Genomic DNA, 15,106 nt, shown 5'->3' with positions numbered 1-15,106 from the left:
ACGCTCTTTTATTAGCCAGGAGAAAGAGAGAGGAGTCTATGATTGGAAACCATACATTATGGAAATTCGGCAGGTCCCACCTCCCACGTACCTTGGGCATCACTGTTTTGCAAAGCATGGACATCGAAAGTGACTATGTTGTAATTTTAGGATCTTGCTACTTTTACAGGGGAGTTGTATCTCGTCGTCGCTCCAGCGTGTACGCTAGTGCTCATTGCTCCCGCTAGAGGCGCAGCTGTGCTCTCTTTGTTCAAAGAGCGCTCACTAGATGGCGCGCCGCCGCTCAGGTGACGCTCGCTCCACTCTCGGCACGTGTTCTTGTTTCGTTGGTGAACGCTAGGTGGCCGCGCTATTATTTAGCGCTTGCTCTCGGCACGCTTTCTTTTTTTTTTTCGCCGGACACAACTCAGTGCCCGTCGATACCGCTACTCACTACGAACACCGCAAATACAGAACAGGGCGGCAAGGTTCGTCCTGGGACGGTATCAATGGCGGGAAAGCTCTACTGCTATGAAACAAGAATTGAATTGGGAGCTGCTTTCATCGCGTAGAAGAAAATTGCGATTAAAACTTTTATATCTAATGTTTGATAATAAAACTGGAATCAATAAGGATATGTATTTACAGACGCCGTATTATTTGTCAAATCGAATTGATCATCCTTTTAAACTGGGGGAATACCGTCCCAGGACTGGAATTTTTGCAAATTCTTTTTTTGTCAGAACAATACATGAGTGGAATGGGCTCACAAGTGTACAAGTGTCTGCTGTAAATGAAAATTTGTTTCTTTCGAATCTGTAACCCCCCTGCTATAACGCCTTAGGGCGCTGTAGGTATACTTCGAATAAAGAATAAAGAATAAAGAAGCCAAGGTAGCGGCCCGGAGGGCTCGCAATGCGGCTGCAGTGTCGGCTCACCGTCAGGAGCTCTCTCGAACTTTCCGCTATACCCTATAACTCGAGATCCCCTAACTTTGTACTTTACGGATCGCAAAGCCATTATACTAAAAGAAAAACATTCCTCCGAGCTTATGCAATCTCTAAATACGCTCTTGAACAAAATGTATATACTACATCGGTATGCAAATATCTGTACAGTACATTGATAGGTAAATACTAAAGATTGTGTATTTAACGTGTATAGACAATCACACCACTACAACTCTCGTGTCACGTTTTTCTATGAGGATGTACAGAGGAATCATCGTTCACCGGATTTAACCTCTGGAGCAAGCCCCTTCACCATCATTCGTTTCGTGGATATGTGCATTTTTTTTTTCGTCGAGGTCAATGTCAGGACGTGGTGTTAAAGATATGTACAGGTGCACGAATAGATATATGTTAAGCAGCCACATATGTTTTGTATAACCAGTTGTTTACAGATACGTAACATTGCCCACACCAAGATGGATATTAGCAACGCCAGAAGCGGTAGGCTGATATGAAGCGCTGGCGCTCGCGAGGATGGTATAGCCCAGGACGCTACAAAACAAACTTCAGCAGATAGCGCTTAACTACAGTTGACGCTAACACCACGAGACGGCACTTTCCTAAGAGAACATGTGGATTGTTTATAAAATTCGATAGCCAGCACCACAACCACAACTGACGCTTCAAGAACAATATGGGCCTACTTGCAAAGTAGTTCCGAGATCTTGTGTGGCTCCTTGGTAGAATACTTGATTGCCATGCATAATGCTGCGGATCGATTTCTGCTGGGACCCTCACATTTATTTTTGGACTCATCTGGTCGACGGTACCGATGGGAGCTTTTTCTTAACGCTCACTAGTTAATATTACCCACGTGTCTTCTCGCCGTTCCTGGGTAGCTATAAAGTGTCAATGATTATCTGCAGCACATACCCGCATAGCAGTGGCACATACCCGTCTGTGCCAATGTCTAGCCGAATTTTTTTAATTTCAAAGCCGTTTTTGTGGCTGAGTTTCTGGCAGTAGTGCTCGCCTTACGCAAGTTAGATACAGCAATTACATCAGCTGTCATAATAACAGATTCCCTATCTCTCTCGGTGCGGCACTTTCTGTTGGTGCTGATAATCACGCAACAAAGGCGTTCCGTACACTAGTACTAGCGCATTTGAGAAAAGTACGATTAGTTTGAGTGCCTGGACATAAAGGTTTGTTTCTAAATAAAATAGCCGATTCCTTAGCCAAGTCGTCAATCAGCGAACCCATTCTACCGCTCTGTCCATCATCCGCTTATGTGACTGCTGCTCGATTCCGCAGACGTACGCTTATGCAAGTCTTTAAAGGTTCAGCACTAACAAACTCTACAGAATATCGCCATTTATTATATCCCTAGCGAAAAGACTTTTGCCGCACTCGAAAACAAGAAGTAGCTATCACAAGGCTGCGTTGACGGGTACCAAATCTAAATTTCTATAAACACAGGTCTGCTCAGGCTCCTTCGCCACTGTGTCATTCTGTGAAGAACTGGAAACAATAGACCATTTCTTTTTGACCTGCAGGCGGTTTAATACATTACGAAAAACCCTATTAGAAATACCTTTACGTGGTATTGGTATGGACTTATCTCTGCCTGTCATTTTGTCTTTCGGAGCTTCCATTTCTGGTTTCTCTAATGCGGCAGTATGCGCGGCCGTCCGGGACTATATTGATGAAACTAATAGGTTGACTAATTAACCAGTTTCATTATCCTAACATGTCCACATATTTATATACGTATAAAATCAGATTATTGCTCTATTCTAAGAATAAATTCGTTTATGTAAATATTTGTATGCATTACATTAAGCACCACACTTTCCTAGGCTATCGGTAATCTTTCTGTTAAACCTCCATCATTCCAAATCTGAACAGTAAATTTTGAAACCACTCGATTCTTGGCCAATCCACCACAGTGGGTATGCGCCACTAACAATAGGAGAACAACAACAACAACAACAACAACAACGACGACGACGTACACTGCGGAATATTGACATTAGTGATATTATGATCAGAGAATCGTATTCGTCAAACTATTTTACGCTTCCATATTAATTTCACTTCAACCCAAGTTAAGGGGGTGATCACGAGAGCACACAGACAGACAGACAGACAGACAGACAGACAGACAGACAGACAGACAGACAGACAGACAGACAGACAGACAGACAGACAGACAGACAGACAGATAGATAGATAGATAGATAGATAGATAGATAGATAGATAGATAGATAGATAGATAGATAGATAGATAGACAGACAGACAGACAGACAGACAGACAGACAGACAGACAGACAGACAGACAGACAGACAGACAGACAGATAGACAGATAGATAGATAGATAGATAGATAGATAGATAGATAGATAGATAGATAGATAGATAGATAGATAGATAGATAGATAGATAGATAGATAGATAGATAGATAGATAGATAGATAGATAGATAGATAGATAGACAGACAGACAGACAGACAGACAGACAGACAGACAGACAGACAGACAGACAGACAGACAGACAGACAGACAGACAGACAGACAGACAGACAGACAGACAGACAGACAGACAGACAGACAGACAGACAGACAGACAGACAGATAGATAGATAGATAGATAGATAGATAGATAGATAGATAGATAGATAGATAGATAGATAGATAGATAGATAGATAGATAGATAGATAGATAGATAGATAGATAGATAGATAGATAGATAGATAGATAGATAGATAGATAGATAGATAGATAGATAGATAGATAGATAGATAGATAGATAGATAGATAGATAGATAGATAGATAGATAGATAGATAGATAGATAGATAGATAGATAGATAGATAGATAGATAGATAGATAGATAGATAGATAGATAGATAGATAGATAGATAGATAGATAGATAGATAGACAGACAGACAGACAGACAGACAGACAGACAGACAGACAGACAGACAGACAGACAGACAGAGAGATAGACAGATAGATAGATAGATAGATAGATAGATAGATAGATAGATAGATAGATAGATAGATAGATAGATAGATAGATAGATAGATAGATAGATAGATAGATAGATAGATAGATAGATAGATAGATAGATAGATAGATAGATAGATAGATAGATAGATAGATAGATAGATAGATAGATAGATAGATAGATAGATCGTGGGATCAAAGGCCCCGGAAAAGTGACATCTGGCGTCACCATGATAACGTCGGGACAGGAAGACCAAGCCTCGCCACGCCAAATCGTGGGTCTTCTGGACAGCCCTGAGTTAGTCATACCAGTTGTGGCTCTTTTTTAGAAAGGAATAAAATTCTTCCTCCGCTAATGCATGGTCCGTGTGGTGCTGCAAAGTGTTCCTTTTTGCAGCAAGCAATCGAAAAAAAATTTACGAGTGAGATTAGGAGATCAGGGACGGAATAATCAGGCACGGAATAAACCACGTGGGTTTCAAGTATCGCAGTTGCCATGAATTGAAAGAAATGAACCTGGGCTAACCATGGAATGTGAAGGACCGACAACCGATGGACACCAAGAGAAACAGAATTGTTACCAAGAGACAAAAATGGAGGTTGTGGAAGGCAGGGACTTAAATGTAATGACGAGATCAATTAGATCGCATGGATCTGACAGAATCAGCTCGCATAGGAAATGGTAAACTGCAGATCTTTTGGAAAAGTCTTCGTCTCGCAAGGAACATAAGCAGGCTGAGAAGGATTTCTTAGCGTTCTACGAACGCGCATATTCTCCAACATAAACAGATTTCACTTTCATGTTATGACCGATTCCTATAACCAGCAGTGAGCAAGTATAAGTCCGAAATCACCATAAAAGTGATTAAATCTGTACAACCAGATTATTTCGGCGACACATGAATCAGCGAACTCTTACTGTCTTCGAGTTCAAAAGAACTGAATTTTCTGTCCATGCTGCGTTGAAGTTTGTTTGTCAGTTGCGTATGCCCACTGCACTTCTGCTGTCTCTCTCGTAAAAAGAAAAAAAAATATCTTGTTTTTTTTTTAATGTGCATTTCTCACGTCACCACCATGAGCAAAACATTTTCTTCTCGGCTTGGAAACAAGAATAAGCCTGTATAATAATAATTGATGAAGTTTTAGGTCCGTAAATCATGATGGTATCATGAAAGATGCCGTAGAGGAGGGCTCCAGAAATTTCGACCATGTAGTGTTCTTTAACGTGCTCTTTCATCGCACAGTACCTGGGTTTCAACCATTCTGCCGACATCTATGCGAGACTGCCGCGTCTTGGATGGGAATAAGCTTATCGGTGCCAGTGGTGCCAGTGTGTGTGTACACTACTTCGTTTGTCTCTGTGTTATTTAGAGTGCCGCTATCTAGGTGAGACCGCCGCATCCTGGATGGGAATAAGCTTATTGTTGCCAGTAGCGCCAGTGTGTGTGTGTGCACTACTTCTTTTTTCCCTGTGTTGTTTAGAGCCCTAAAAGTACAACGAAACAGAGAGTTAAGCCAAGGAATAATTCACAGCGCATAGACACAGAGGTGCGAGAGCCACTAGCAGACAGTTAAGTCGAAAATTGTAGTCGCCTCCATATTTTTTTTCGGTTTAGGTAAAATGAATCAACAGCTCTTGTGCTACTAACGCGATGATTGCACTCGTTGTTTGAGCAACAGAATTGTGTGCGGAAGCTTTTTTTTTTTCAAATTTTACATATATTAAACTAGGTGTTTTTGACATATGTAGTATTTCTCGCTATTGGCCTTTAAAGTTATGCTTGACATATTGTACCACTTCACTGCTATTAAAGAAGTGTTCTGGCATGTTTCGATTAACGGTAGAACCCAGCAGATGAACCTTGTTTCAAATGATCGTAGGTGCATCGTGGCCTGCTGATGTCCCTGAACGAAGTAGGCATCACCGTCGGCTTCTTATTGGCCTACACGGTCAACTACTCCTTCATCTCCTACGAGAATGGCTGGTTCGTACGACTAACTATCGATCCTTGCGGATAGAGTGCTCAAAGTACAGATGTTGAACTGAACTTAAGGTCCCCCATTTCCCTATTTCTGTTTACACGCGTAATTATTATTGGGGCTTTACGTCCCAAAACCACAATATGATTAGGAAGAATGCCGTAGTTCAGGGATCGGAAAGTTTTCACAATCTGCTGTTTTTTTTTTTACCTGTGTACATGGGTCTCGGCTCCATCGAAATGCCACTGTGAGCGGGTTTCCATTCCGATACCTTCTGGTCAGCCGTCAAGCAACATAACCATTAGATCACCATGGTGGGTCTGGTTGCAACAGTGACGTAGAACAGAGACGTATGGGGGATTCAAACATGCCCACCTCCCCCCCCCCCAACCCCCGAAATATTTCTTCTCATTACGTGTACCATTTTCTGTTGATTCCCGATGGCCTGCTCAGTCAGTATATGCAGGTTGTTCTTCGGAGTTCTGCTAGAAAGTGCAACTACGCTTGTGCCCCCCCCCCCCCGCCACCCAAAAAAAAAATTAAAGCACGTAAAACTGTAGCTGTGTGAATGACCACCGTACTAAATGAATGTCCTTGATGTCTCTCTCGAAGGCAGCTCATGTTTGCCGTCGCTACGTGTCCGGCTTTGCTGGAAATGCTGGGGACGCTGTTCTTGCCGCAAAGCCCACACTTCCTCGTGCTCAAGGGACGTTACGATGAGGTAAGACCTAACACTCGAAAAGTATAACTCGTTCATTATTAGCCCCCTTGGTTAGGCTGGTTATTCTGTGTATCTTGGCAAAGTATGTTTTTTTACGGCATGAGAAAAAAATAACATAGGCGCCGAAATACCGCTGTTTGGCACAATCATGCAATAACAGCATGCAGTAGTGCTTATGTAACGCAATATTATTCCAAATTGCTGATTGAGGCAAGGAGTGCGTAGGGGAGGCTAATATTCGTACACTAATCCTTATTTTTATGCTGCTAGAGCTTTTACGTCTAGATCAATAGATACTAAATCCATGCACGGTGAATACTAGCATTTTATGTAGGGAATCTATGGTCGAACTTGTGGTCAGTAAACAGGAAGTCATATTGCCACGACATAGTGACTGCATTCAAATAACGCGCCCATCACCTCGAAGACGGCGACTGGTCCTCTGATGCACAGGTGTCGGCTCCGCAGTATCAACTGGCTGGTGGTCGGGGCTACGCTGTCTTGCGTTCGTAGGGCTTTGATTCATTACCCAGCACGTCCACCAGAAATGTAACGATGTTGAAGGACTCGGGGTATAACAAAACGTATTTATTAAAGGGCGAACCTGTGCCCACAACTCAAAGGGACTATGGTCGTAGCACGTTACAGCAGAACGGCCAGATGTCTTCCTCTTCTACTTCTTCAAGAAGAGTCCCAAGCGCGTGGCACACATCAGCAGGGGCCAGCTGGGTTCTCGTGCTATCATCATCGTCTCTGCGCAACACTAGACGGCGCCCATGTATGTCTCTGTGCGCGTGGTGATGGGCGCGTTATTTGAATGCAGTCACTATGTCGTGGCATAAACTATGCACCTGCCAATGTCTTCTCTGGACGCCAGCGAAGTGACATGGACGCTCTGCGAGAACTCATCAGGTCGGTGATCAGGGAAGAGCTCAGCAAGTTGCAAGCGCCTCACACTACAGCAACACTGTCTGTAGTCGACGTAGTACGAGATGAACTGAGGCAGATGATACGTGAGCCGGAGCGTGCGCCACAGCCGATCCAACGCATCCCAACGTACTCTGAAGTACTCAGACAACCCGCGGCGCACACCAATGCAGCAGTTACGATGGCCTCTCCTTGCCCACAAACGGTACGCAGCGCACCTCGTCCACTGGAACCGACGGCTACCTACCTGTCACGAGCCCGTGGTGTAGCTCGCTACGTGGATCAAAGGCCCCGGAAAAGTGACATCTGGCGTCACCATGAGCGCAGGCCTTTTTGTTTCCATTGTGAGGAAGCAGGTCACCTGTATAGGTTCTGCCCTTACCGACAGGCAGGATTAAGGGGCTTTCCGTTGTACGCACCATGCCCTCGAAACGGTGAACGGCCAACCGAAATCGAAGAGTACTTGTCCGCGCGCCAGAGCCCACTCACTCCACGCCAACATCAGCCAAGATCGCCGTCGCCCAGGCGTTACCGATCACCCAGCCCACGTGCTTCTTCCGCACGGTCTGGGCACCGTTCTACAAGCCCACACCAGGAAAACTGAAGCAAGCGACCTGTGGAGGTGAGGCCGCTGATAACGACAGTTGCGAAGATCCTCCATTGCGGTTTCAAGGTGACGATGCTATGTTTACAGAGGATAAGCGCAGCAGTGCGAAGATTACTTCAGATTTGCGGTTGGAAATAGACGGATATGAGCTGAATGCTTTAGTTGACACCGGCGCTGATTATTCGGTAATGAGTCACAAATTGGCAAAGAAACTGAAAAAGGTTGTAACAAAATGGAGTGGGGCACAGATACGCACGGCAGGTGGCCACACTATTACACCGCTCGGCAGATGCACCTCAAGGCTCGAAATAAGAGGCTTTACTTACGTTGCTGACTTCATCGTGCTGCCGGACTGTTCAAGGGAGCTTATACTAGGAATGGATTTTCTGCAAGCCAATGGAGCCATAATTAATCTGCGCAGATCCAGTGTAACGTTTTCGACAGAACAAGCTATGTCGGTGGAGGAATCGGAAAAGCGACGGCTTACTGCTCTGCGCGTTGTTGATGATGACGTCACAGTGCCACCTCGCTGTAGTGTAATGGTGCTTGTTGAAAATAAGGCATTTTGTGACCACGAAGGAATAGCGGATGGAAACGTAGAGCTATTTTTAAACAAAGGAATTTGCGTGGCAAGGGGTGTTGTTCACGAATGGCCGCTCAGTTGTCCTCCTTACGAATTTTGGGAATGAATGTCAGCACATCGCGCAAGGTATGGCTATCGCCTATTTCCACGAGTTCTGCATGGCGACTGAACTATGCAGTTTAGCGACAACGCCAACCACTCCACAAGAGACCTGCAACGTCGACGCATCAGTTAACGTCAACCATAGGCTCCCAGAATATCAAAAGAAACGATTGTTTGCCCTTATAAAAGAGTTTTCGGACTGCTTTTCAACGTCCTCTAAGGTGCGACGAACGGCTATTGCAAAACACAGGATTATAACAGAAGAAGCCACGAGACCGATTTACCAACACCCATATCGAGTATCGCAAAAGGAAAGAGACGTCATCAAAAAACAAGTGGAGGAGATGCTTTCAGATGACGTGATCCAGCCTTCCAGCAGTCCATGGGCGTCTCCCGTAGTGCTTGTTAAAAAGAAAGATAACAGCCTTCGATTCTGCGTCGACTATCGGAAACTGAACAGCGTAACGAAACGGGATGTATACCCTCTGCCGCGTATCGATGATACACTCGATCGACTACGGAGGGCGAAATACTTCTCCTCCCTTGATCTCAAGAGCGGATATTGGCAAATTGAGGTGGATGAGCGCGACCGTGAAAAGACGGCATTCATAATCCCAGACGGACTCTACGAATTTAAAGCGCTTCCATTCGGCCTGTGCACAGCACCGGCTACGTTTCAGAGAATGATGGACGCTGTCCTCGCGGGACTGAAATGGCAGTCCTGCTTGGTGTACTTGGATGACGTTGTCGTATTTTCCGCTACATTCGACCAACATCTAGAGCAACTCCGCACAGTATTAGAAGCCATTCGTTTAGCAGACTTGACTATCAAGCCAGAAAAATGCCACTTCGCTTTTGAAGAGCTTCGATTCCTCGGACACGTCGTCAGCTCCGACGGCGTTCGGCCAGATCCCGAAAAGACAGCTGCCATCGCGAAGTTCCCGACACCCAAAGACAAGAAGTCAGTACGTCGCTTCCTGGGTTTATGCGCGTACTATCGGCGATTTGTGGAAAATTTTTCGAACATTGCTGAACCACTTACTAATCTGACAAAAGACGAGGTGCCCTTTAGGTGGGAAAGTGAACAACAGGAAGCATTTGATGAGTTAAGAACACGCCTGCAAGCCTCTCCAATCCTCGCCCACTTCGATGATACTGCCGAAACTGAAGTTCACACCGATGCGAGTAACGTCGGCCTCGGAGCCATTCTAGTCCAGCGGCAAAACGGCCAAGAAAAAGTGCTAGCGTATGCCAGCCGCAAGCTTTCGAAAGCTGAGACAAATTACTCTGCAACCGAAAAAGATTGTCTCGCGGTCATTTGGGCCATAAGTAAATTTCGGCCGTACCTCTACGGTAGACCATTCCGAGCAGTAAGTGACCACCATTGCCTGTGTTGGCTGGCGAATCTTAAGGATCCCTCTGGCCGACTAGCAAGATGGAGCCTTAGGCTACAAGAGTACGATGTTACTGTGGTATACAAATCTGGGAAAAAGCACAGCGATGCCGACTGCCTGTCACGCGCACCAGTGGAGACGAGTGAGCCGGAGGAAGAAGACTTCCCTTTTCTAGGCGTCGTCCAGGCATCAGAAATCGCTGAACAACAACAAAATGACCCCGATTTGCTGCCGCTTATACAGCGTCTCCAAGGACTCAACGTTAAAGTCCCGCGCACTTTATCCAGAGGGCTCCTTTACAAGAGGAACTTCAAGCCTCATGGTGACAAGTTTTTACTCGTTGTACCTGCACCTTTACGAAACGAGATTCTGCACGCATGTCACGATGAGCCAACATCTGGGCACATGGGTGTCAGCCGTACATTCGCCAGAATTCACCTAAAATACTACTGGCCAAAACTGTTATCATAAGTTCAGCGCTATGTGAAAACTTGCCGTGAGTGTCAAAGACGCAAAACTCCATCCGTGAAACCTGCAGGCCTCCTCCAGCCAATAGAACCACCGCATGCCCCATTCCAACAAGTTGGTATGGATCTCCTAGGCCCGTTTCCGACATCGACTGCACACAAGAAGTGGATAGTCGTAGCCACAGACTATCTCACTCGCTATGCTGAGACTGACTCGCTGTACACTGCAACATCTCTTGAAGTTGCCAAGTTCTTCATCAACAACATAGTCCTCAGACATGGTGCACCCAGCGTGGTAATTACAGATCGTGGCCCAGCTTTTACTGCAGACCTAATGAAATGTCTGATGCGAATGACCCACACAGACCAGAGAAGAACTACAGCATACCATCCTCAAACAAATGGCCTAACGGAGCGCTTGAACAGAACTCTGACTGATATGCTTTCAATGTATATCGACGTCGAACATAAACTGTGGGATGAAATATTGCCCTACATCACGTTCGCATATAATACAGCCGTTCAAGAAACAACGCGAGTGACACCATTTGAACTTGTATTCGGCCGAAGAGTCACCACTCCACTGGATGCCATGTTACCCCTGAATGATGAAAGCAGCAATCCACCTGGCCTAGACGACTTCCTGCAAAGAGCTGAGGAAGCACGACAGATGGCGAGATACAGAATACGCCGCCAACAACGTCGTACCGAAGCGCATTTTCAACCAGGTGACAAAGTATGGATATGGACCCCAGTGCGTCGCCGCGGACTTTCTGAAAAACTTTTTAGCCACTACTTCGGGCCTTACGAAGTACTCCATCGTGTAAGCGATGTAACTTACCAAGTCAGATCAGCTATACACGGGAGCTCAAAACGCCGCAACCCTACAGAGGTTGTACATGTAGTCCGGATGAAGCCGTACTATGAGAGATCACCGGAAGACCAGTGACGCCTACGCCTACCACGAATCTATTCATTGCCTGACGCATCGGCACCATGCGTGTGAGGAGGGGGATTATGCCACGACATAGTGACTGCATTCAAATAACGCGCCCATCACCACGCGCACAGAGACATACATGGGCGCCGTCTAGTGTTGCGCAGAGACGATGATGATAGCATGAAAACCCAGCTGGCCCCTGCTGATGTGTGCCACGCGCTTGGGACTCTTCTTGAAGAAGTAGAAGAGGAATACATCTGGCCGTTCTGCTGTAACGTGCTACGACCATAGTCCCTTTGAGTTGTGGGCACAGGTTCGCCCTTTAATAAATACGTTTTGTTATACCCCGAGTCCTTCAACATCGTTACAATATTACAACGATACGCACTGGCCAGATATAGCGGCGAACAGAGCGTCGACCGTCGATCAAGTGACAAGCGGCGAAGCGCGGCGGCATTTATACACGTGTCGTCGAATGTTCCAGTCTAACCACTGGTCTTCGCGTAAGATATGAAATAAGCTCGAGCGTTCGCGCCTTATAGACAATCGCAACAGAACAATATACAATGACCATGAAACTTCTCGAACAATGATGTGCAGTTTGCGCTGAACATAGCTCATCTAGGCTTTGTGGGTGAAAATCGAATCAAACAAAAGTGAAAATGAGAAACGCGCGTGGCAATGCCCCTTCGGAAAAAGCATCATACCGATGCTTAAAATGGAAGACGGGGGAACGCTAAAAGCAGCAACAATAAAGTAAGAAGGTGCCGTTGAGGAAGGAAAGGAAAATAGAAAAAAAAGAACGGCAGGGAGCCTAACCAGCCTATAGGCAGCCGGTTTGCTACCCTGCGCACTGGAGGGGGATGGGGGAGATGAAAGATAGAGAGCAGAGAGGGAAGAGAGATAAACACAGCACATTCGGCACCACACGCGCGCACACTCATAGTCCAGTCTTGTCTTTCGCGGTGTGTGACATTGCTGTTACAGCCATTTGTTCAAGTCCGTGTCGCGTAGGAATTTCAACAGAACTTTTGTGGCCTTCTGTTGCAATGTCTTCTCTCGGGCTCTTGACAGAATAGTGTCCGTTGACAGTTCGTGATTCCGTCGGGTAAAACCTCGTAGTCGGGTAGGCCGAGACTACCAACTACTCTGTATGGTCCGAAGTACTTTCGCAGAAGTTTTTCGCTCAGTCCTCGTCGGCGTACCGGCTTCCACACCCAAACACGGTCCCCGGGTTGGTATTTCGCGAAGCATCGTCGAAGATTGTAACGATGGCTGACGTTCATCTGTTCGTTCTTGATGCGCAGGTGGGTGAGTTGTCACGTTTCTTCGGCGTGCTGAAGGTAGGCAGTCACGGCGAGGTTTTCTTCGTCAGCGGCATGGAGCAGCATGGCGTGGAGCGACGTGGGCGGGTTTCTTCCGTAGACCTACTTGTATAGTGACATCTTCCTCGTCTCCTGCACCGCCGTGTTGTATGCTAAGGTCACGTATGGAAGGATGGTATCCCATGTCCTGTGTTAGGCGTCGACGTGCATGGCACATGTCGGTGATGGTCTTGCTTAGACGCTGAGGCCATTGGTCTGTGGTTGGTAGATGGTTGTCCGGTAGTGACTTTTCTGGGTGTACCTTAGCATAGCCTGAGTTAGGTCCACAGTGAAAGCCGTACCTCTGTCGGTAGTGAGCACCCCTGGCGCACCGTGACACAGGATGACGTTCTCGACGAGGTACTTTGCTACCTCGGTGACACTGCCTTTGGGCAGCGCCTTTGTCTCGGCGTAGTGGGTGAGGTAGTCAGTAGCTACGACGTTCCATTTGTTTCCGGAGTTCGACGTCAAGAACAGTCCCAGTGGGTCCATGCCAATTTGCTGTTACGACCAGTAAGGTGGCTCAATGGTCTGCAGAAGTCCAGCTGGCCTAGTTGGTGGCCTTCCGTCTCTGGGAGTCTCGGCAAGTTGTTATGTAGTGGGATACATCGGCAGTGAGGCGGGGCCAGTAGTACTTTTCTTGTATCCGCGCTAGCGTGCGGGAAATCCAGCGTGTACAGCCGTCGGGTCGTCAAGAAGAGCATCCAGAACTTCTGGACGTAACGCTGAAGGTACTACTATGAGGTAGTTGTCCCAATGTGGCGAGAAGTTCTTCTTGACGAGGATTATGTTACGCAAGAAAAACGATGCCAAGCCTCGCTTGGATATTTTTGGAACAACGGCAGCCTTGCTCTCGAGGTATTCCACAAGGTCCTTGATTTCCGGGTCGACTCGCTGTCTTTTTGCATTGTCATCGACATTTGAGGTCCCCAAGAAGCTGTCGTCATCCCCGTCCTGCGGCGGTGGGTCTACGGGGGCACGGGACAGGCAGTCAGTGTCAGTGTGTTCGCCCCGACCTGTAAACGATGGTGACATCGAATTCCTGAAGTCACAGGCTCCACCATGCGAGGCGGCCTGAAGGGTACTTCAAATTAGCTAGCTTAAAGATGGCGTGGTGGTCGCTCACAACTATGAAAGGTTTGCCGTAGTGTTAGGGGCTAAACTTCGAGGTAGCTCAAATGATGGCAAGACACTCCTTTTCTGTTGTCAAATAGTTGAGTTCCACTTTATATAGTGACCAGCTCGCATGATGGATGGCCCTTTCATGTCCGTCAATCTTCTGCACTAGCACGGCTCCGAGCTCTACACTGCTTACGCCGATGTGGATTTCCGTGTCGGCGTTTTCGTCGAAAAGTGGAACTCCTCGCATGCAAAGCGTCACTTTTAGGGCTTCATAGTGTGTACGGAGGTCTTGATTACGTGAAGTACAGCTTCAAGGTACCGGTAATGCTCATCGAAGCTTGATAAAAACACGACGACATCGTCAAAGTACACGAGGCAAGTCTGCCACTTCAATTCAGCCAGCATGGTGTCCATAACACTCTGGAACGTCGCAGGCACCGAGCAAAGACAGAAGAGCATGACTTTGAATTCGAAGAAGCCATCTGGTGTAACTAAGACAGTCTTTTTTTGGTTTCGCTCGTGTACTACAAAATTTTGTAGCAATCAACTTTAATACCAAGATAAGATTTTCCTAAAGACATGGGGGAAACTGAAGGTGTGTCATAAAACGTGCTGGAACCTACTTAACACGTGAACGATGATAGGCGCATTGATTAGCAAAGAAATGTTTTACTCTGGTTCTCGAGACCGCAGTTTTTCGGTGTTTTAGGTGCATATAACTAATTGAAACCTTGAAAGTATGCATGGGTCCGGTAGTGTAAAGCTTCACTTTCCAGTACTTCAATCTCACTAATCATGTTTCCATGTGAAGAGTGGCAAAGTGGTAGTCCTTGCTGGTTATCCTCCCTGCCTTTCCTTCTCCACCATTCCTCTTCCTCGCAACGTGTATCAAAACAAAGTGAACTTGCCGTCAATTATGTGTGCCGTAGGGTTTCGAATATAGGCAGGGGCAAACG

General features: G+C 46.4%; 1 protein-coding gene across 2 annotated transcripts in view; it reads left to right on the top strand.

The window, feature by feature from the left end:
* Window positions 1-15,106, top strand: part of LOC119163204 (solute carrier family 2, facilitated glucose transporter member 10-like) — a 55,453-nt gene that overhangs the window by 28,999 nt on the left and 11,348 nt on the right. For both annotated transcript variants that reach the window (XM_075873884.1, XM_037415155.2), the window contains exons 5-6: window positions 5,825-5,928; window positions 6,536-6,644. In XM_075873884.1, coding sequence (XP_075729999.1) covers window positions 5,825-5,928; window positions 6,536-6,644 — 213 coding nt within the window. The remainder of the gene's footprint in view (window positions 1-5,824; window positions 5,929-6,535; window positions 6,645-15,106) is intronic.

The sequence above is a fragment of the Rhipicephalus microplus genome, chromosome 9 (genome assembly GCF_043290135.1).
Source record: "Rhipicephalus microplus isolate Deutch F79 chromosome 9, USDA_Rmic, whole genome shotgun sequence".
Lineage (NCBI taxonomy): Eukaryota > Metazoa > Arthropoda > Arachnida > Ixodida > Ixodidae > Rhipicephalus > Rhipicephalus microplus.
This window is presented reverse-complemented; position numbering and strand designations above follow the sequence as displayed.